The sequence below is a fragment of the Saccostrea cucullata genome, unplaced genomic scaffold (genome assembly GCF_032062105.1).
Source record: "Saccostrea cucullata isolate Sc308-1 unplaced genomic scaffold, CSIRO_AGI_Scuc_v1 ctg1194, whole genome shotgun sequence".
NCBI lineage: Eukaryota > Metazoa > Mollusca > Bivalvia > Ostreida > Ostreidae > Saccostrea > Saccostrea cuccullata.
In genome coordinates this window covers 207,562-231,496 of record NW_026928585.1, presented here as the reverse complement: position 1 = coordinate 231,496, position 23,935 = coordinate 207,562, and the positions used below count along the sequence as shown (strand labels likewise).

The window sequence follows — 23,935 nt, the reverse complement described above, 5'->3', positions numbered from 1 at the left end:
AATTTGCATATATTCGATCAGATTAAAAAATTGCGAGATCTCCATGTAATGTCTTACCATGAAAATCAATGTACCATTAATTCAATAAATATAACCACTATAAATGTAAGCACAACATCTACATGTAAATACTTATTCTGGACACCTTCCTGCACAGACATGAAGATGAAGGGAATTGCAGTAGTATTACTTGCTGTATACTTGATTGGTTTTGAAAAAGGTAATTTCTATGCTCATATTGACTCCTTTGTTTTAACTTATAGTTAAAAAAGCTTCAATTCGTAGAATAAAAAAGATTGAAAATGAAATATATTAACGCTTTGTGTACGTCATTCTAACGGTATGTACATATATTATTTAAACAAATTGACGATTAAAAAAATTCTCTACACTATGGGCATTACAACTTTTGTTTTTTCTTTTTCAAAATATTTATATGCACATTTTATGTGATAAAAAGTATGATAAATATTCATTAAAAATTCCAAGCAAAAAATATATTTTGGCATTGAAGGTTTTTGAGTCAGGTTTGAATTCAGAATACATGGAAATATTTGAATAAATACAAAATGGGGTCATGAAATGGATTTATATTTTCCTATTTAATTACGTTTTTGCATGAAAGACTTGTAAAGGAACATTAAATAAATCATCAGAAACTTACAAGGAATATGAAAAATATATAGAAATATCAGTTCTAGAAACTGATTGAATTTTCATTCTTAAATGTCAAATCTGTTTTAGCTAAAAAAGTTTTAGCCGAGTCGTCATAGTTTTAGTCATATGGCGAGCGTGTTTTTTTTTTTTTTTTTTTTTTTTTTTTTTAGGTGGGGGTATGCAATGTTTCATGTACAGAGATAAAAATGAAATCTTATTCTCAATTAAAAGAAAAACCATAATAAATTGTTCATTCATAATTGTGTTAAAACGAGGAAGACTCCTCGTGGTAAACTCCCTAAAAGAAAATCACTGATACAATATTTATGACTCGCAGCAATTTAGATATAGCAAAGATCCACGGGGTTAATTTCCTCTCTTAAATTATACTGACACTGTTCATATAAAGCATCGTTTCATTTATATTCCTTTTCGTGAAATTTACCCCGGGGAGAACGCCTTTGCTTCGAAATTCTATGTTATTTCTTGAGAGAAAATTGAGTAGATTTGGCTATTTTAATCAAGTGATTCATAAATACTGTATCATGGATTTTCTTCAAGGGGGGGGGGGGGGGGAGAGCTACCTAAAGTTTTACTATCACGATGCTTTTCCTTTTAATTGTTGGATTTTTTGTTTCGGTGCTTTTTTTGGGGGGGGGGGGGGGGGGGGCTGTTATCCCTTTTCAGTCTTGCTATCATTAAAGGTGTTGATTTTACTTTGAATTACTAACCTGTATCAGTTTTGAGGGGAAATAAGCCCTGTAATTTTTTATCTCTAAGATGTACAGAGTTGTAAATAAATTATGATTGATCTTTTGAAGGAAAAAAATTCCTTTATAACATTGCAGTCGGTATAATGTAAATAATATTTGTTCTCAGTTTTTTTCCTGAACAAAGTTAGATAAACAATATTAAGATTGACATTCTTACTAAAAATATTTTTTAAATCTCTGTTTAGGTAGATTTTGTCGATACATCTAACTGAGGACAAAGTGCTTAAAACAGAAAAAAAAGATTGTCTGATCATTTAATATTGAAATACAGTAATATCTCAATGATATGTAACATATGCAACATAACTGAGGCAGTTTTCAGTGGCATGGGTTTTAGACGATTTAATGATGATGCAATGTTGCTAGTCTCCTCTATGGTTACATGTAAGGAGGAAAAGACTATTTTAATCTTCTTTTGAAGAAGAGTTTTTATAGAAATAAACCAAAATGATCATATCTAAAAACTAAATAATATTTTTTTCTTTGCAAATAATAGTTTAAAGCTTGAACTTTTACATCTTAAAATTCAATTTTTTATGGTTAATTTGTTGACCCCCAGCCTCCTTTAATTTTAATTTTAATAATTCGCTTTATTTTTCAGCAAGCTGTAGTGATCCTGAATGTAAAAATGGAGGGATATTCGTTGGTTTTGACGTAAATTCTTGCATATGCCAACCTGGATTCTCCGGAGTGCTCTGTGAAAGTAAGTGATTTTTATGTATTCGATACGATTATGGTATTTCTATTTCTCCTCTCTTTCTCTCTCCCCATGCTCTCCTTCCTCTCTGTCTCTCCTTCTCTCTCTCTGTCTTAATTCTTATACTTTGTATTTTTTTTTTTAAATGTTTACTTTAAATTTAAAAGATTACTTGTTTAAGCAGAAAAAAGGTTAACACAAGCAACAAAACAAGGAATCAGAAGAGATAAATGCACATATTTTTCATAATTTTATCTGTTTTATTAAGGAAACTTGGCAACATGAATGTCAATGTTTAAAATGTCGAAATGGTCTAAAGTCAATATTTTCTCTGTGCTTGTATTTATTTTCTTTTGCACAGAAGAAATCAAAGATTATTTACAAATTATATTGTTAAATATTTAGTTCAAAGGATAAATATACGGATAAAATCTATACAGCAGACAAAATTGCTAACGCACCACCTAAGAGAATTAATATTTTACTTTTAAAAATCTGTTCATGATGCATTTAATATAAATTATAAATATGTTACTTTAATGTCGGATAATACGTTTTCCAAACATATGTAATGAACATCTTCATAATGTTTGAAAAATATACAAAAATTCTAATCAATTTCTGTTTTCTTAACATGTTATTTTGAAAAACTAAGAATTTTTTCCTAAAGGATTTTATACGAAATGCCATCCTCTGGTATCTCACAAAAACGCCCGGTAAGGTACCGTGATTTTTTTAGAGTAAACATGTTAAACATGTTAAAGTAGTAATTCATCAATGATAAAATCTTAGAAAAAGTATATATGATTGAGGACCGTCTCGTCTGTCCTATACAAAAGATAAAGGACTCTTATTGTCAAACCTAATAAATAACTACAATGTTTATTGAGGTGTGACCAATTCATAGAAAAGATAAAGTCGTGTCTATTCAATTTTTGAAGAAAAAGATTTCAATTTTTTCTTTGTATTTGAGTTCTCTCCATTTTTACTATTTAAAAACTCATCAGAAAGTTACACTGTATGCGGCGTTTCACACTAGAAGTGCGTACAAAAGCAGACAATATGGCGTCTGCAGGGGGTCTGTAAAAAATAAAACAATAAAAAGCTTATACATCCCACACACAAAAAATTGCTGCACATACATTTACAAACATAAACATGTTAACTAAAAATAACAACATCATCAAGTAAGCAGCAAACAATAAGATTAAAATTGTTCCTCAAAACTGGTTCAACCGGAAGTCGAGTGAAAACGTAAGCCATCATTTAACTTTACGATAAATTGAACAATTTTGCTGAGAAGGTCTATCGGAAATTAACTACATGTTTACAGCTTTAAAATAACCTTTTTAGTATGTGTAGATATTACAGTTATATTAGTCTCATCTAAACTTCTATTTCAGTCGTCGATTATTGTGTTTCTGATCCCTGTATGAACGGAGGAACCTGCATCAGTGGAACAAACGGTTTTACCTGTAATTGTCCAGCGGGTTTGGTGGGTACAACATGTGAAGGTAAATTATTTCTAGCAAAACCGATTATCAAATCTTTCAAGAAATACTTATGAATTGTATTATCGATAAGATGTGTAAAGGAATATAGTCAGTGTTTTTTTTCTGTTTTGTTAAGGAACACCAATCAGCCAAAATCGTACCGACATACTAGTACTGTTACAACCAACTTTTATTCGTGTGCGAAAAATAACTGCAAATTTTTTATTCGTGTGCGAGAAATAATCGCAAGTTTTGCAACCTACTGAATTTAACTCTCAAATATTAATTTACATGAATAATTTATTTTGAAGAATATTTTTCCTTTTTTGTGAAAATTAATCATTGCAGATTGATTTTAAACGGACGAATCACGAATAAAATATTATGCAAATAAAAGTTGGTTTATAGTTTTAAAGATTGGAATTGTTAAGAAAAAGATAATAATGAGTATTTAATGTCATGGTGTGTTATTATTCCTTGTATTCTGTCTGTTCTTAATGATGAACAGTTTGAATAAAGTTTTATTTATTGATAGGAAAAAAAAAAGTTGTATAAAAGCCCCCATTTTATCAAAAAAATATAACGATTTTTCCAAGAAATAGTTTATAAATTAATTTGAAAAAAGTTCTATGAAAAAAGGGCCTACCTAACTTCCGAGTTAATTTTTCATTCTGAGTCGAAAAAGAACCAGTCAAAGTTAGTTTGCCTTGTGGTTATATGAAGAGGGGTGGTTAAACTTAGATTACTTTGTGGTATAATGCTGAGGACTGCTTAAACTTAGATTACTTTGTGGTATAATGTAGAGGACTGCTTAAACTTAGATTACTTTGTGGTATAATGTAGAGGACTGCTTAAACTTAGATTAGTTTGTGGTATAATGTAGAGGACTGGTTAAGCTTAGATTACTTTGTGGTATAATGTAGAAGATTTCTTAAACTTAGATTACTTTGTGGTATAATGTAGAGGACTGGTTAAACTTAGTTTGCCTGGTGGTTATATGTAGAGGACTGTTTAAACTTAGATTACTTTGTGGTATAATGTAGAATGGTGGTCAAACTTAGATTACTTTGTGGTATAATGTAGAGGGGTGATTTAACTTAGATTACTTTGTGGTATAATGTAGAGGGGTGGTTAAACTTAGATTGCCTTGTGGTTATATGCAGAGGACTGGTTAAACTTAGATTGCCTTGTGGTTATATGTAGAGGACTGGTTAAACTTAGTTTGCTTTGTGAAATATGAAGAGTGTTTGGTTAAACTTTGTTTGCCTTGTAATATCTGTAATGAACATCTTCATAATGTTTGAAAAATATACAAAAACTCTAATCAATTTCTGTTTTCTTAACATGTTATTTTGACAAACTAAGTATTTTTTCCTAAAGGATTTTATACGAAATGCCATCCTCTGGTATCTCACAAAAACGCCCGGTAAGATACCCTGATTTTTTGAGAGTAATTATGTTAAACATGTTAAAGTAGTAATTCTTCAATGATAAAATCTTGGAAAAAGTATATATTATTGAGGACCGTCTCGTCTGTCCTATAGAAAAAATAAAGAAATCTTATTGTTAAACCTAGTAAATAACTACAATGTTTATTGAAGTGTGGCCAATTGAAAGAAAAGATAAAGTCGTGTCTATTCAATTTTTGAAGAAAAAGATTTCAATTTTTTCTTTGTAGTTGAGTTCTCTCCATTTTTACTATTTAAAAACTCATCAGAAAGTTACACCGTATGCGGCGTTTCACGCTAGAAATGCGTACAAAAGCAGACAGTATGGCGTCTGCAAAGTGTTTTTTTAGAGAAATCTGTAAAAAAAAAATCTTATAGATCCCACTCACGAAAAATTGCTGCACATAGATTAACAAACATAAACATGTTAACTAAAGATAACAATGGCATCAAGTAAGCAGCAAACAATAAGATTAAAATTGTTCCACTAAACTGGTTCAACCGGAAGTCGAGTGAAAACGTCAGTCATCATTTAACTTTACGATAAATTGAACAATTTTGCTAAGAAGGTCTATCAAAAATTAACTACATTTTTACAGCTTTAAGATGCCTTTTTTAGTTTGTGTAGATATTACAGTTATATTAGTCTCATGTTAACTTCTATTTCAGTCGTCGATTATTGTGTTTCTGATCCCTGTATCAATGGAGGAACCTGTATCAGTGGAACAAACGGTTTTACCTGTAATTGTCCAGCGGGTTTGGTGGGTACAACATGTGAAGGTAAATTATTTATAGCAAAACTGATTATCAAATTTTTCAAGAAATACTTATAAATTGTATTTTCGATAAGATGTATAAAGGAATATAGATAGTGTTTTTTTCTGTTTTGTTAAGGAACACCGATCAGCCAAAAACGTACCGACATACTAATACTGTTACAACCAAGTTTTATTCATGTGCGAAAAATAACTGCAAATTTTTTATTCGTGTGCGAGAAATAATCGCAAGTTTCGCAACCTACTGAATTTAACTCTCAAATATTAATCTACATGAATCATTTATTTTGAAGAATATTTTTCCTTTTTTTGTGAAAATTAATCATCGCAGATTGATTTTAAACGGACGAATCACGAATAAAATATTATGCAATTAAAAGTTGGTTTATAGTTTTAAAGATTGGAATTGTTAAGAAAAAGATAATAATTAGTATTTAATGTCATGGTGTGTTATTATTCCTTGTATTTCTATGTGTTCTTAATGATGAACATTTTGAATAAAGTTTTATTTATTGATAGGAAAAGAAAATGTTGTATAAAAGCCCCCATTTAATCTATAAAAAATATAACGATTTTTCCAAGAAATAGTTTAAAATTAATTTGAAAAAAGTTCTATGAAAAAAGGGCCCACCTAACTTCCGAGTTAATTTTTCATTCTGAGTCGAAAAAGAACCAGTCAAAGTTAGTTTGCCTTGTGGTTATATGAAGAGGGGTGGTTAAACTTAGATTACTTTGTGGTATAATGTAGAGGGGTGGTTAAACTTTCATTGCCTTGTGGTTATATGTAAAGGACTGGTTAAACTCAAATTGCCTTGTGGCTATATGTAGAGGGGTGGTTAAACTTAGTTTGCCTTGTGGTTATATGTAGAGGGGTGGTTAAACTTAGATTACTTTGTGGTATAATGTAGAGAACTGCTTAAACTTAGATTACTTTGTGGTATAATGTAGAGGACTGGTTAAACTTAGTTTGCCTTGTGGTTATATGTAGAGGACTGGTTAAACTTAAATTGCCTCGTGGTATAATGTAGAGGGGTGGTTAAACTTAGTTTGCCTTGTGGTATAATGTAGAGGGGTGGTTAAACTTAGTTTGCCTTGTGGTATAATGTAGAGGACTGGTTAAACTTAGTTTGCTTTGTGAAATATGAAGGGTGTTGGTTTATCTTTGTTTGCCTTGTAATATCTGTAATGAACATCTTCATAATGTTTGAAAAATATACAAAAATTGTAATCAATTTCTGTTTTCTTAACATGTTATTTTGACAAACTAAGTATTTTTTCCTAAAGGATTTTATACGAAATGCCATCCTCTGGTATCTCACAAAAACGCCCGGTAATGTACCGTGATTTTTTGAGAGTTAACATGTTAAACATGTTAAAGTAGTAATTCTTCAATGATAAAATCTTGGAAAAAGTATATATTATTGAGGACCGTCTCATCTGTCCTATAGAAAAAATAAAGAAATCTTATTGTTAAACCTAGTAAATAACTACAATGCTTATTGAGGTGTGACCAATTGAAAGAAAAGATAAAGTCGTGTCTATTCAATTTTTGAAGAAAAAGATTTGAATTTTTCTTTGTATTTGAGTTCTCTCCATTTTTACTATTTAAAAACTCATCAGAAAGTTTCACTGTATGCGGCGTTTCACACTAGAAGTGCGTACAAAATCAGACAGTATGGCGTCTGCAGGGGGTTCCTTTAGAGAAATCTGTAAAAAATAAATCAATAAAAAGCTCATACATCCCACTCACGACAAATTGCCGCACATAGATTGACAAACATAAACATGTTAACTGAAGATAACAACGTCATCAAGTAAGCAGTAAACAATAAGTTTAAAATTGTTCCACAAAAGTGGTTCAACCGGAAGTCGAGTGAAAACGTCAACCATCATTTAACTTTTTCGATAAATTGAACAATTTTGCTGAGAAGGTCTATCAAAAATGAACTACATGTTTACAGCATTAAGATAACCTTTTTAGTATGTGTAGATATTACAGTTATATTAGTCTCATGTTAACTTCTATTTCAGTCGTCGATTATTGTGTTTCTGGGCCCTGTAAAAACGGAGGAACCTGTATTAGTGGAACAAACGGTTTTACCTGTAATTGTCCAGCGGGTTTGGTGGGTACAACATGTGAAGGTAAATTATTTCTAGCAAAACTGATTATCAAATCTTTCAAGAGATACTTATGAATTGTATTGTCGATAAGATGTGTAAAGGAATATAGTCAGTGTTTTTTTCCTGTTTTGTTAAGGAACACCGATCAGCCAAAAACGTACCGACATACTAGTACTGCTACAACCAACTTTTATTCGTGTGAGAAAAATAACTGCAAATCTTTTATTCGTGTGGGAGTAATAATCGCACGTTTCGCAACCTACTGAATTTAACTCTCAAATATTAATCTACAAGAATAATTTATTTTGAAGAATATTTTACCTTTTTTTGTGAAAATTAATCATCGCAGATTGATTTTAAACGGACGATTCACGAATAAAATATTATGCAAATAAAAGTTGATTTATAGTTTTAAAGATTGGAATTGTTAAGAAAGAGATAATGATTAGTATTTAATGTCATGGTGTGTTATTATTCCTTGTATTTCTATGTGTTCTTAATGATGAACATTTTGAATAAAGTTTTATTTATTGATAGGGAAAAAAAAAATGTTTTATAAAAGCCCCCATTTTACAAAAAAAAAAAATATAACGATTTTTCCAAGAAATAGTTTAAAATTAATTTGAAAAAAGTTGTATGAAAAAAGGGCCCACCTAGCTTCCGAGTTAATTTTTCATTCTGAGTCGAAAAAGAACCAGTCAAAGTTAGTTTGCCTTGTGGTTATATGTAGAGGACTGTTTAAACTTAGTTTGCTTTGTGGTATAATGTAGAGGGGTGGTCAAACTTAGATAACTTTGTGGTATAATGTAGAGGGATGGTTAAACTTAGATTGCCTTATAGTTATATGTAGAGGACTGGTTAAATTTAAATTGCCTCGTGGTTATATGTAGAGGACTGGTTAAACTTAGTTTGTCTTGTGGTTATATGTAGAGGACTGGTTAAACTTAGTTTTCTTTGTGAAATATGAAGGGTGTTGTTTAAACTTTGTTTGCCTTGTAATATCTGTAATGAACATTTTCATAATGTTTGAAAAATATACAAAAATTCCAATAAGTTTCTGTTTTCTTAACATGTTATTTTTACAAACTTACAACCAACTTTTATTCGTGTGTGCAAAATAACTGCAAATCTTTTATTCGTGTGCGAGAAATAATCGCACGTTTCGCAACCAACTGAATTTAACTCTCAAATATTAACCTACATGAATCATTTATTTTGAAGAATATTTTTCCTTTTTTTGTGAAAATTTATCATCGCAGATTGATTTTAAACGGACGAATCACGAATAAAATATTATGCAAATAAAAGTTGCTTTATAGTTTTAAAGATTGGAATTGTTAAGAAAGAGATAATAATTAGTATTTAATGTCATGGTGTGTTATTATTCCTTGTATTTCTGTCTGTTCTTAATGATGAACATTTTGAATAAAGTTTTATTTATTGATAGGAAAAGAAAATGTTGTATAAAAGCCCCGATTTTACAAAAAAATATAACGATCTTTCCAAGAAATAGTTTAAAATCAATTTGAAAAATGTTCTATGAAAAAAGGGCCCACCTAACTTCCGAGTTAATTTTTCATTCTGAGTCGAAAAAGAACCAGTCAAAGTTAGTTTGCCTTGTGGTTATATGAAGAGGGGTGGTTAAACTTAGATTACTTTGTGGTATAATGTAGAGGGGTGGTTAAACTTTCATTGCCTTGTGGTTATATGTAGAGGACTGGTTAAACTCAAATTGCCTTGTGGCTATATGTAGAGGACTGGTTAAATTTAGTTTGCTTTGTGAAATATGAAGAGTGTTGGTTTATCTTTGTTTGCCTTGTAATATCTGTAATGAACATCTTCATAATGTTTGAAAAATATACAAAAATTCTAATCAATTTCTGTTTTCTTAACATGTTATTTTGACAAACTAAGTATTTTTTCCTAAAGGATTTTATACGAAATGCCATCCTCTGGTATCTCACAAAAACGCCCGATAATGTACCGTGAATTTTTGAGAGTTAACATGTTAAACATGTTAAAGTAGTAATTCTTCAATGATAAAATCTTGGAAAAAGTATATATTATTGAGGACCGTCTCATCTGTCCTATAGAAAAAATAAAGAAATCTTATTGTTAAACCTAGTAAATAACTACAATGCTTATTGAGGTGTGACCAATTGAAAGAAAAGATAAAGTCGTGTCTATTCAATTTTTGAAGAAAAAGATTTCAATTTTTCTTTGTATTTGAGTTCTCTCCATTTTTACTATTTAAAAACTCATCAGAAAGTTTCACTGTATGCGGCGTTTCACACTAGAAGTGCGTACAAAAGCAGACAGTACGGCGTCTGCAGGGGGTTCCTTTAGAGAAATGTGTAAAAAATAAATCAATAAAAAGCTCATACATCCCATGCACGACAAATTGCCGCACATAGATTGACAAACATAAACATGTTAACTGAAGATAACAACGTCATCAAGTAAGCAGTAAACAATAAGTTTAAAATTGTTCCACAAAACTGGTTCAACCGGAAGTCGAGTGAAAACGTCAGCCATCATTTAACTTTTTCGATAAATTGAACAATTTTGCTGAGAAGGTCTATCAAAAATGAACTACATGTTTACAGCATTAAGATAACCTTTTTAGTATGTGTAGATATTACAGTTATATTAGTCTCATGTTTACGAAAGCCCAGAAGGCTCATTCGAGATTCAAGTTTCGAAATACGAGATTCAAAATTCGAGATTCGAAATTCGAGTTTCGAGATTCAAGATCCAGATTAACCAATCAAAAGGCTCATTCGAGATTCGAGGTTCGAAATTCGAGATTCGAAATTCGAGTTTCGAGATTCAAGATCCAGATTAACCAATCAAATGCGGGTTCAACATTGATTACTCCCCTTTATTATGTTTAATCTATCAATAAATCGTTTAATATATTTATAACAAATGAGTCATTTGAATAAATTACAATGCAAGAAAGAGTGTTATATATATTAGAAAGAAAGTTAAATAATCATTTGATTTTTGATCAGCAAGATATACTTCAATTTATATTATTACTTCTTAATATTAAATGGAATACATAATCAGGAATATATATATTTTTGCATTGTCTACTATATATAAAGGATTGTTGACATAATAATAAAGTTATAAATAGTGACTAAAGATTAACAAAATCCTTGTAGCCTTGATAAATAAAAACCGAGTATATTTTAGTCTTTGACCATAACGCTATAGTTCTGCAGCTAATTTAGACTAATCTACTGTTTGATATCAGATAAAATGAATGCTGCATTTATTCTAATTAATATTTGCAATCTGTATTGTATATATAATTGTTAATTAGTTCAAGAAATCAAAGCCTTAGATGAACATAAGTAATTGAAAACTTTATTTCAATGTATTCCCTCTATTAGGAAAACGAGCGCGGTTTTTATTTATCAAGACTACATTGCCTTTCAAAGTTTTAAAGTAACATTTTCAGTGTCGGAAAAAATTGGCAGGTGTTGCCGGTAGGGGTGCGGATTTTGTTAATCTTTAGACACTATTTATAACTGTATTATTATGTCAGCAACCGTTTATATACAGTAGACAATGCAAAAATATATATATTCCTGATATATGTATTCTATTTAATATTTAAGAAGTCATAATATAAATTGAAGTATATCTTGCTGGTCAAAAATCAAATGATTATTTAACTTTCCTTCTAATATATATAACACTCTTTCTTGTATTGTAATTTATTCAAATGACTCATTTGTTATAAATATATTAAACGATTTATTGATAGATAAAACGTAATAAAGGGAAGTAATCAAATGTTGAACCCGTATTTGATTAGTTAATCTGGATTTTGAATCTCGAAACTCGAATTTCGAATCTCGTATTTCGAAACTCGAATCTCGAATGAGCCTTTTGATTGGTTAATCTGGATCTTGAATCTCGAAACTCGAATTTCGAATCTCGAATTTTGAATCTCGTATTTCGAAACTTGAATCTCGAATGAGCCTTCTGGGCTTTCGTACATGTTAACTTCTATTTCAGTCGTCGATTATTGTGTTTCTGGGCCCTGTAAAAACGGAGGAACCTGTATCAGTGGAACAAACGGTTTTACCTGTAATTGTCCAGCGGGTTTGGTGGGTACAACATGTGAAGGTAAATTATTTCTAGCAAAACTGATTATCAAATCTTTCAAGAAATATTTATGAATTGTATTGTTGATAAGATGTGTAAAGGAATATAGTCAGTGTTTTTTTTCTGTTTTGTTAAGGAACACCGATCAGCCAAAAACGTACCGACATACTAGTACTGCTACAACCAACTTTTATTCGTGTGAGAAAAATAACTGCAAATCTTTTATTCGTGTGGGAGTAATAATCGCACGTTTCGCAACCTACTGAATTTAACTCTCAAATATTAATCTACAAGAATAATTTATTTTGAAGAATATTTTTCCTTTTTTTGTGAAAATTAATCATCGCAGATTGATTTTAAACGGACGAATCACGAATAAAATATTATGCAATTAAAAGTTGCTTTATAGTTTTAAAGATTGCAATTGTTAAGAAAGAGATAATAATTAGTTTTTAAGGTCATGGTGTGTTATAATTCCATGTATTTCTGTCTGTTCTTAATGATGAACATTTTGAATAAAGGTTTATTTATTGATAGGAAAAGAAAATGTTGTATAAAAGCCCCGATTTTACAAAAAAAATATAACGATTTTTCCAAGAAATATTTTATAAATTAATTTGAAAAAAGCTCTATGAAAAAAGGGCCCACCTAACTTCCGAGTTAATTTTTCATTCTGAGTCGAAAAAGAACCAGTCAAAGTTAGTTTGCCTTGTGGTTATATGAAGAGGGGTGGTTAAACTTAGATTACTTTGTTTTAATGCAGAGGACTGCTTAAATTAGATTACTTTGTGGTATAATGTAGAGGACTGCTTAAACTTAGATTACTTTGTGGTATAATGTAAAGGACTGGTTAAACTTAGATTAGTTTGTGGTATAATGTAGAGGACTGGTTAAGCTTAGATTACTTTGTGGTATAATGTAGAGGACTGCTTAAACTTAGATTACTTTGTGGTTATATCTAGAGGACTGGTTAAACTTAGATTGCCTTGTGGTTATATGTAGAGGACTGGTTAAACTTAGTTTGCTTCGTGAAATATGAAGAGTGTTTGGTTAAACTTTGTTTGCTTTGTAATATCTGTAATGAACATCTTCATAATGTTTGAAAAATATACAAAATTTCTAATCAATTTCTGTTTTCTTAACATGTTATTTTGACAAACTAAGTATTTTTTCCTAAAGGATTTTATACGAAATGCCATCCTCTGGTATCTCACAAAAACGCCCGGTAAGGTACCGTGATCTTTTTAGAGTAAACATGTTAAACATGTTAAAGTAGTAATTCTTCAATGATAAAATCTTACAAAAAGTATATATTATTGAGGACCGTCTCGTCTGTCCTATAGAAAAAATAAAGAAATCTTATTGTTAAACCTAGTAAATTACTACAATGTTTATTGAAGTGTGACCAATTGAAAGAAAAGATAAAGTCGTGTCTATTCAATTTTTGAAGAAAAAGATTTCAATTTTTTCTTTATAGTTGAGTTTTCTCCATTTTTACTATCTAAAAACTCATCAGAAAGTTACACCGTATGCGGCCTTTCACGCTAGAAATGCGTACAAAGCAGACAGTATTGCGTCTGCAGAGTGTTTCTTTAGAGAAATCTGTAAAAAAAAAAATCTTATAGATCCCACTCACGAAAAATTACTGCACATAGATTAACAAACATAAAAATGTTAACTGAAGATAACAACGCCATCAAGTAAGCAGCAAACAATAAGATTAAAATTGTTCCACAAAAGTGGTTCAACCGGAAGTCGAGTGAAAACGTCAGCCATTATTTAACTTTACGATAAATTGAACAATTTTGCTAAGAAGTTCTATCAAAAATTAACTAAATGTTTACAGCTTTAAGATGACCTTTTTAGTTTGTGTAGATATTACAGTTATATTAGTCTCATGTTAACTTCTATTTCAGTCGTCGATTATTGTGCTTCTGATCCCTGTAAAAATGGAGGAACCTGTATCAGTGGAACAAACGGTTTTACCTGTAATTGTCCAGCGGGTTTGGTGGGTACAACATGTGAAGGTAAATTATTTCTAGCAAAACTGATTATCAAATCTTTCAAGAAATACTTTTGAATTGTATTGTTGATAAGATGTGTAAAGGAAAATAGTCAGTGTTTTTTTTCTGTTTTGTTAAGGAACACCGAGCAGCCAAAAACGTACCGACATACTAGTACTGCTACAACCAACTTTTATTCGTGTGCGAAAAATAACTGCAAATCTTTTATTCTTGTGCGAGAAATAATCGCAAGTTTCGCAACCTACTGAATTTAACTCTCAAGTATTAATCTACATGAATCATTTATTTTGAAGAATATTTTTCTTTTTTTTTGTGAAAATTAATCATCGCAGATTGATTTTAAACGGACAAATCACGAATAAAATATTATGCAAATAATAGTTTCTTTGTAATTTTAATGATTGGAATTGCTAAGAAAAAGATAATAATTAGTATTTAACGTCATGGTGTGTTATTATTCCATGTATTTTGTCTGTTCTTAATGATGAAACTTTGAATAAAGCTTTATTTATTGATAGGGAAAAAAATGTTGTATAAAAGCCCTCATTTTATCTATAAAAAATATAACAATGTTTCCAAGAAATAGTTTATAAATTAATTGAAAAAAGTTCTATGAAAAAAGGGCCCACCTAACTTCCGAGTTAATTTTTCATTCTGAGTCGAAAAAGAACCAGTCAAAGTTAGTTTGCCTTGTGGTTATATGAAGAGGGGTGGTTAAACTTAGATTACTTTGTGGTATAATGTAGAGGGGTGGTTAAACTAAGATTGCCTTGTGGTTATATGTAAAGGACTGGTTAAACTTAAATTGCCTTGTGGTTATATGTAGAGGACTGGTTAAACTTAGTTTGCTTTGTGAAATATGAAGAGTGTTGGTTTATCTTTGTTTGCCTTGTAATATCTGTAATGAACATCTTCATAATGTTTGAAAAATATACAAAAATTCTAATCAATTTCTGTTTTCTTAACATGTTATTTTGACAAACTAAGTATTTTTTCCTAAAGGATTTTATACGAAATGCCATCCTCTGGTATCTCACAAAAACGCCCGGTAATGTACCGTGATTTTTTGAGGGTTAACATGTTAAACATGTTAAAGTAGTAATTCTTCAATGATAAAATCTTGGAAAAAGTATATATTATTGAGGACCGTCTCATCTGTCCTATAGAAAAAATAAAGAAATCTTATTGTTAAACCTAGTAAATAACTACAATGCGTATTGAGGTGTGACCAATTGAAAGAAAAGATAAAGTCGTGTCTATTCAATTTTTGAAGAAAAAGATTTCAATTTTCCTTTGTATTTGAGTTCTCTCCATTTTTACTATTTAAAAACTCATCAGAAAGTTTCACTGTATGCGGCGTTTCACACTAGAAGTGCGTACAAAAGCAGACAGTATGGCGTCTGCAGGGGGTTCCTTTAGAGAAATCTGTAAAAAAATAAATCAATAAAAAGCTCATACATCCCACGCACGACAAATTGCCGCACATAGATTGACAAACATAAACATGTTAACTGAAGATAACAACGTCATCAAGTAAGCAGTAAACAATAAGTTTAAAATTGTTCCACAAAAGTGGTTCAACCGGAAGTCGAGTGAAAACGTCAGCCATCATTTAACTTTTTCGATAAATTGAACAATTTTGCTGAGAAGGTCTATCAAAAATGAACTACATGTTTACAGCATTAAGATAACCTTTTTAGTATGTGTAGATATTACAGTTATATTAGTCTCATGTTAACTTCTATTTCAGTTGTCGATTATTGTGTTTCTGATCCCTGTATAAATGGAGGAACCTGTATCAGTGGAACAAACGGTTTTACCTGTAATTGTCCAGCGGGTTTGGTGGGTACAACATGTGAAGGTAAATTATTTCTAGCAAAACTGATTATCAAATCTTTCAAGAAATACTTATGAATTGTATTGTCGATAAGATGTGTAAAGGAATATAGATAGTGGTTTTTTTTCTGTTTTGCTAAGGAACACCGATCAGCCAAAAACGTACCTACATACTAGTACTGCTACAACCAACTTTTATTCGTGTGCGAAAAATAACTGCAAATCTTTTATTTGTGTGCGAGAAATAATTGCAAGTTTCGCAACCTACTGAATTTAACTCTCAAGTATAAATCTACATGAATCATTTATTTTGAAGAATATTTTCCTTATTTGTGAAAATTAATCAATAAAAAAAATCTGATAGATCCCACTGACGAAAAATTCTGTACATAGATTAACAAACATAAACATGTTAACTAAATATAACAACGGCATCAAGTAAGCAGCAAATAATAAGATTAAAATTGTTCCACAAAACTGGTTCAACCGGAAGTTGAGTGAAAACGTCAGCCATCATTTAACTTTACCATAAATTGAACAATTTTGCTAAGAAGGTCTATCAAAAATTTACTACATGTTTACAGCTTTAAGATGACTTTTTTAGTTTGTGTAGATATTACAGTTATATTAGTCTCATGTTAACTTCTATTTCAGTCGTCGATTATTGTGTTTCTGATCCCTGTATAAATGGAGGAACCTGTATCAGTGGAACAAACGGTTTTACCTGTAATTGTCCAGCGGGTTTGGTGGGTACAACATGTGAAGGTAAATTATTTCTAGCAAAACTGATTATCAAATCTTTCAAGAAATACTTATGAATTGTATTGTCGATAAGATTTGTAAAGGAATATAGTCAGTGGTTTTTTTTTCTGTTTTGTTAAGGAACACCGATCAGCCAAAAACGTACCGACATACTAATACTGTTAAAACCAACTTTTATTCGTGTGTGAAAAATAACTGCAAATCTTTTATTCGTGTGCGAGAAATAATCGCACGTTTCGCAACCTACTGAATTTAACTCTCAAGTATTAATCTACATGAATCATTTATTTTGAAGAATATTTTTCCTTTTTTTGTGAAAATTAATCATCGCAGATTGATTTTAAACGGACGAATCACGAATAAAATATTATGCAATTAAAAGTTGCTTTATAGTTTTAAAGATTGGAATTGTTAAGAAAGAGATAATAATTAGTATTTAATGTCATGGTGTGTTATTATTCCTTGTATTTCTGTCTGTTCTTAATGATGAACATTTTGAATAAAGTTTTATTTATTGATAGGGAAAAAATGTTGTATAAAATCCCCCATTTTATCAAAAAAAAAAATATAACGATTTTTCAAAGAAATAGTTTAAAATTAATTTGAAAAAAGTTCTATGAAAAAAGGGCCCACCTAACTTCCGAGTTAATTTTTCATTCTGAGTCGAAAAAGAACCAGTCAAAGTTAGTTTGCCTTGTGGTTATATGAAGAGGGGTGGTTAAACTTAGATTACTTTGTGGTATAATGTAGAGGGGTGGTTAAACTTTCATTGCCTTGTGGTTATATGTAAAGGACTGGTTAAACTCAAATTGCCTTGTGGCTATATGTAGAGGGGTGGTTAAACTTAGTTTGCCTTGTGGCTATATGTAGAGGACTGGTTAAACTTAGTTTGCCTTGTGGTTATATGTAGAGGACTGGTTAAACTTAGTTTGCTTTGTGAAATATGAAGAGTGTTGGTTTATCTTTGTTTGCCTTGTAATATCTGTAATGAACATCTTCATAATGTTTGAAAAATATACAAAAATTCTAATCAATTTCTGTTTTCTTAACATGTTATTTTGACAAACTAAGTATTTTTTCCTAAAGGATTTTATACGAAATGCCATCCTCTGGTATCTCACAAAAACGCCCGGTAAGATACCCTGATTTTTTGAGAGTAATTATGTTAAACATGTTAAAGTAGTAATTCTTCAATGATAAAATCTTTAAAAAGTATATATCATTGAGGACCGTCTCATCTGTCCTATAGAAAAAATAAAGAAATCTTATTGTTAAACCTAGTAAATAACTACAATGTTTATTGAGGTGTGACCAATTGAAAGAAAGGATAAAGTCGTGTCTATTCAATTTTTGAAGAAAAAGATTTCAATTTTTTCTTTGTAGTTGAGTTCTCTCCATTTTTACTATTTAAAAACTCATCAGAAAGTTACACTGTATGCGGCGTTTCACACTAGAAGTGCGTACAAAAGCAGACAGTATGGCGTCTGCAGCGGGTTCCTTTAGAGAAATCTGTAAAAAATAAATCAATAAAAAGCTCATACATCCCACGCACGAAAAATTGCTGCACATAGATTGACAAACATAAACATGTTAACTAAAGATAACAACGTCATCAAGTAAGCAGCAAACAATAAGATTAAAATTGTTCCACAAAACTGGTTCAACCGGAAGTCGAGTGAAAACGTCAGCCATCATTTAACTTTACGATAAATTGAACAATTTTGCTGAGAAGGTCTATCGAAAATTACTACATGTTTACAGCTTTAAGATAACCTTTTTAGTATGTGTAGATATTACAGTTATATTAGTCTCATGTTAACTTCTATTTCAGTTGTCGATTATTGTGTTTCTGAACCATGTAAAAATGGAGGAACTTGTGTCAGTGGAGCAAACGGTTTTACCTGTAATTGTCCAGCGGGTTTGGTGGGTACAACATGTGAAGGTAAATTATTTCTAGCAAAACCGATTATTAAATCTTTCAAGAAATACTTATGAATTGTATTGTCTATAAGATGTGTAAAGGAATATAGTCAATGTTTTTTCTGTTTTGTTAAGGAACACCGATCAGCCAAAAACGTACCGACATACTAATACTGTTACAACCAACTTTTATTCGTGTGCGAAAAATAACTGCAAATCTTTTATTCGTGTGCGAGAAATAATCGCAAGTTTCGCAACCTACTGAATTTAACTCTCAAATAATAATCTACATGAATCATTTATTTTGAAGAATATTTTCCTTATTTGTGAAAATTAATCATCGCAGATTGATTTTAAACGGACGAATCACGAATAAAATATTATGCAAATAATTGTTTATAGTTTTAATGATTGGAATTGCTAATAAAAAGATAATAATTAGTATTTAACGTCATGGTGTGTTATTATTCCATGTATTTCTGTCTGTTCTTAATGATGAAATTTTGAATAAAGCTTTATTTATTGATAGGGAAAAAATGTTGTATAAAAGCCCTCATTTTATCTATAAAAAATATAACAATGTTTCCAAGAAATAGTTTATAAATTAATTCGAAAAAAGTTCTATGAAAGTTAATTTTTCATTCTGAGTCGAAAAAGGACCTGTCAAAGTTAGTTTGCCTTGTGGTTATATGAAGAAGGGTGGTTAAACTTAGATTACTTTGTGGTATAATGTAGAGAACTGGTTAAACTTAGATTACTTTGTGGTATAATGTAGAGAACTGGTTAAACGTAGTTTGCTTTGTGGTTATATGTAGAGGACTGGTTAAACTTAGTTTGCTTTGTGATATATGAAGAGGGGTGGTTAAACTTTGTTTGCCTTGTGATAATATTTCGGAGGGAAAAATCCTTTTTTTTAAGATCGTTCCTGTGGATTTGAAGAAGACAATGAACCTTCCTGTTTTCTTCATACACAGGAATGCTGCTGGTTTAGAGGAAAGGTGAGATAATACACTTTGTACTTTTCTTAAAAATACGATCATTTTAAAAGGCAAGTTTTGATGATTTATCTTGTGGACACAAATGCTCAAATTAAAAGCCATTGTTTTAATTTTTGAATTTCATTTTACCCTTATCTTTAATAAATGAACATCTGTACATGTATTCTTATTGAGATTGACCTTTCCTTTTTCCTGATATACACTGCTACAAAATTCGTATTTTTATGTCACGTAAACTATCATCAAATCTGTAGCACATTAGCCTTGAAATAGACTAAAAAAACCTTTTGCAATATTAAAGAATTTATAAAAAAAAACGTTTGATACTCTTCTTATTAAACTTGATAGATATTTAAAAGACTGATCAAAATTGAACGGAATCATTGCCATATTATGTTCTTCTTATGTTTACAGTAAAACACGTTTAGAACGAACACGGGTATAGCGAATTCACGGATATAACGAAGTTTTTCTGGGTCCCCGGCAAAATTCTTAACAAATCTTTGTCATATTTTACGGTTATAACGAACTCTGATATAACGAATTTACGGATATAGCGAACTGATTTTGAGTCTCGTTGAGGTTAAATATAATGAATTGTACATCTTTTATAACGAACTTTCAAAGATTTCAAAATTTGAATAATTGAACTAACTTTATTTCCTCTCAGTATTTGTATATAAAATTCAATTCATAATAAAACCTTAGTTATCGAAGGTATGTTTTGTAATATTTGCTTCCCTAACATATTTAATAGTAACACTTGAAGGAAAACATGCATATTGCGAATTCGCTATATATGGTGATACGAATTCGTCATACGGATATAACGAATTACGGATAAAGGGAATTAAACTCACAGGTCCCCAGGACTTCGCTATAACCGTGTTTTACTGTATTTGTTAAATGTGCATTCAAAACTTTTTTATTCACTTTTGTGCTTAAGAAAGGGGACTTATATTGGCAAAAATTTACATTCGCTGTATTTTTCTACTAAGCTAACTGTGAAATTGATTTGAAAATCATTTTTGTGTATAATCACGCGTAGAAATATACACGGAGAAACGTGCGTTACCGTGACGTCACAATAGGGCTACAGCCACGTTAGTAAAATTATAATAACATAGGGCAGCGATAAATTCAAATATTGAGTATATTTTCGGTGCTTCCAAACATGTAAAATGTAAATATAAGGAATGTTTTTAAGTTTAGTTTGAATTATTGGCGTGAGAATCACACAGACTTGCACGTAGGCATATTTTTCATGAAGCGCTAGTGCGCTTCATGGAATATGCCTACGTGACAAGTCTGTGTGATTCACACACCAATAACTCACACAAAACTTAAAAACATTCCTTAATTAAACGTGACATCACATTTTATAAGCCTTCAAGATTATATTTCAGGGGAAAACAAATACGCCTGGAACTGGTCCAAAAGGAGCTTATAAAGGAGAGCATTATCTTTATTTTGACGCATCATGTGGCAAAAGTGGAGAAAAGTATTGCATAAGCAGCTCCGATGACATTGAATTTGAAAGTAAGTTCTTTCTAAGTGATAATTGGTTTTTCGCCTTGTTAAAGAATTTGATTGAAATAAAAAGTCCATAAACCACAGCTGACACCCTACGACTCACAAATTATATCAATTCAATTCAAGAGTAAGATAATTTGATAAGAAATTACTACAATTATCATATTAATTTTAATTAAACAAACTTAAAATATTTTTAGGCCTGGTGCCATAGTTTGAACTTAATGTTTTACAAACACTTAACAAAATCTGAAATTGAAAATAAATTTAAAAAAAAACGACGAAGATTACCTTTTAAAATGACAAAAGCAAGATTATGTAAATGTATATACATATATAAAAAAATTATATTAATTTGAAGGTAAGACCTACCGTCTGACATTGTATTACCACATGAAAGGCGAAGGAATGGGAACATTTTCGATATTTACGTCCAAGTCTGGAGCTGCAGACAACGTTCACTTTTCAGTGAGTGGAAATAAAAAGAATAAATGGCACAAAGTAGAACTCCAAATCCCTCTGGATCCAGACACAAAAGTAAGTCAACTTTCAACATCCTTTTCTTAATGATATAATTATCTTCTTCATAACCGTAATCTCAAATACCTACTCTAGTTTTTTTTTTTAATCAGGCCTATTGATATTTATTTATGTATACGTCAGTGCTATGATTTTCATTTACTCAGCAAAATTTGAAAATAACGTAATATTAAGATTTGTTATATCCATAAAACCGTGACTCAATACATGTAAAGATAAATTAAATATTACAAGGGACAAAAAGCTTTTAATTTCCTGTCATATTTTGATTCTATAATTAGATTGTCCTAGAGGCCACCAAAGGGAGCTCCAGAAGAGGAGACGTAGCTATTGATGACGTCATTCTTGCTCCTTTGTGATGTGTTTAGTCTGATCTATTAGATTATGACGTAGACAAAAATGGGACACCAGAAATTCCACTCATCTGTCCTCTTTCGGCTATATACTTCAAAAATTGTTTCTTATAAATAAAAATATTCATTCTTTAATAAAGTTCGTTTTTGTTGTTGCATTAAATGATTTACTTATTGTGTACTGTTTAACGTCCCTCTCCAGAATATTTCACTGATATGGAGCCGCCACCATTACCGGTGAGGAACTGCAAATTTAGGCCTTTGCTCGGCACTTACGGTCTTTGAGCAGGGAGGGATCTTTATCGTGCCACACCTGCTGTGACACGGGGTCTCATCCGAAGGACCACCCCATTTAGTCGCCTTTTACGACAAGCTAGGGGTACTGAGGACTTATTCTAAACCGGATCCCCATGGGGCGTTGTTGCATTAAATCATTCAGGATCAACAGTTTTCAGTTGCCTGTTAGTAAGCCACAGTACTAGTCACTGAATGGCCACTGTATTGCCAGCAGAATGTCACTTAAGGGGGTCTATCAGTGTCCTTCTGTAAACACCAAAATGAAAATTCTTCCAATTAAATAACGGTTGTTCAGTTTTGTATCTCTTATACCTTAAATGTCCATTTTAGCGTTTCAAATTTGAATGATTAAATGTATTTTATTGTGATTTTTTAAAATAAATATTACTGTGTTCAACAATGTACGACGATACGAATCGGTTTTGGTTCTTTTCAAAATGGAGCATATGGAACATATTGGTATAAAACGCAGCTATATATAATATCTTATAACCACTCTCACAAATAAAAAGATGGTCAAACACTTGTGCTGTTGACTTTAAATTCGATGAGACAATGAAAATGTTACGATTAAAGATGCATAGACACAGATTTGAAGTTTATGTTTTCTGTATAACATCACGGCTTATACTTTAGCATTTTAAACAAAAATATATTAAAAATCTTATTTCGTCTAAAATTTATTGGAATTTTAAATTTTTGGATGGGTTTCCTTCAAAAATATCAAAATAATAATAAATTTGATATTACTTAAATGGGAATAATTACATAACTGGAATATATACAAGCCCTTAGGGTTTTTGGAAACGTTTGTGAACAAGATCTATGATAATATTTTGATAAAACATGCTACATGGAGCATGCAATTCGTTTGCTCTTTTACATAACAGAGACTTCTCTTCTCAGTGAAATTAAATATTCCACAGATGTAGAGCAGAAAGAATTATATTTTACATGTCGCTAGTGTACTCATAAAAAGTCATAAATAATGCCAAAATGGGAACGTTATTGAACGTTATAGACTACCGAACCACTAAATATTATGTTCACAGTTCTAAGGAAACATGTTTAAAAATATACGAAAAATAAAAAAAAAGTTACAGTTTTATAAAATGGAAAGATTAACCTCTTTAATGATCAGCTCCTGCGATACCTTATGGCATGGAAGTTGTGCAAATGGAATTTGTATTGTTGCCATGCCGGAAGGCTAAAAATCGCAGAAAAAAAGTAACATGACGGGATTTGAAATTTTATTGTCAAGTCACTAAACGACAAGTGATTTCTTCCTGAAGGATATGGAGATAATGAACAGTATTCAAACTTAAAGTTCATAAAACAATACAAAATAAGAGCAGAGCATACACGGACCCCCGAAACATCAGAGGTGGGATCAGGTGCCATGGAGGAGTGAGCATCCCCTGCCGACCGGTCACACCCGCCGTGTGCTCCTTGTCACGATCAGGAAATAACGGAAAAAATCCGCCGTCAATTCAGTGTATAAATAATGGACTAACAATTGGTATGAAAAAGTCGGTCAGCATTTGACTCAGTGATAAATTGTATTCGCTGACGATGGATTGTAGCG

At 30.9% G+C, this 23,935-nt stretch overlaps 1 protein-coding gene across 1 annotated transcript; it reads left to right on the top strand.

The window, feature by feature from the left end:
* Positions 1–1,756: 1,756 nt before the first annotated feature.
* On the top strand, positions 1,757–22,133 carry LOC134278067 (fibropellin-1-like). The gene is made up of 14 exons (XM_062760383.1): positions 1,757–1,814; positions 2,032–2,133; positions 3,531–3,641; positions 5,738–5,848; positions 7,876–7,986; positions 11,998–12,108; positions 14,004–14,114; positions 15,862–15,972; positions 16,602–16,712; positions 18,541–18,651; positions 19,548–19,627; positions 21,034–21,166; positions 21,522–21,697; positions 21,982–22,133. The coding sequence occupies exons 1-14, from the start codon at positions 1,757–1,759 to the stop codon at positions 22,057–22,059; spliced, it is 1,515 nt and encodes a 504-aa protein (XP_062616367.1). The 3' UTR covers positions 22,060–22,133.
* Positions 22,134–23,935: the final 1,802 nt, after the last annotated feature.

Coding starts and splice junctions, on each gene's coding strand:
- LOC134278067 (XM_062760383.1), top strand. CDS start 1,757: ATGGGTTTTAGACGATTTAATGATGATGCAATGTTGCTAGTCTCCTCT. Junction 7,987..11,997: donor GGTGGGTACAACATGTGAAG/GTAAATTATTTC, acceptor CTTCTATTTCAG/TCGTCGATTATTGTGTTTCT. Junction 19,628..21,033: donor GCTGCTGGTTTAGAGGAAAG/GTGAGATAATAC, acceptor ATTATATTTCAG/GGGAAAACAAATACGCCTGG.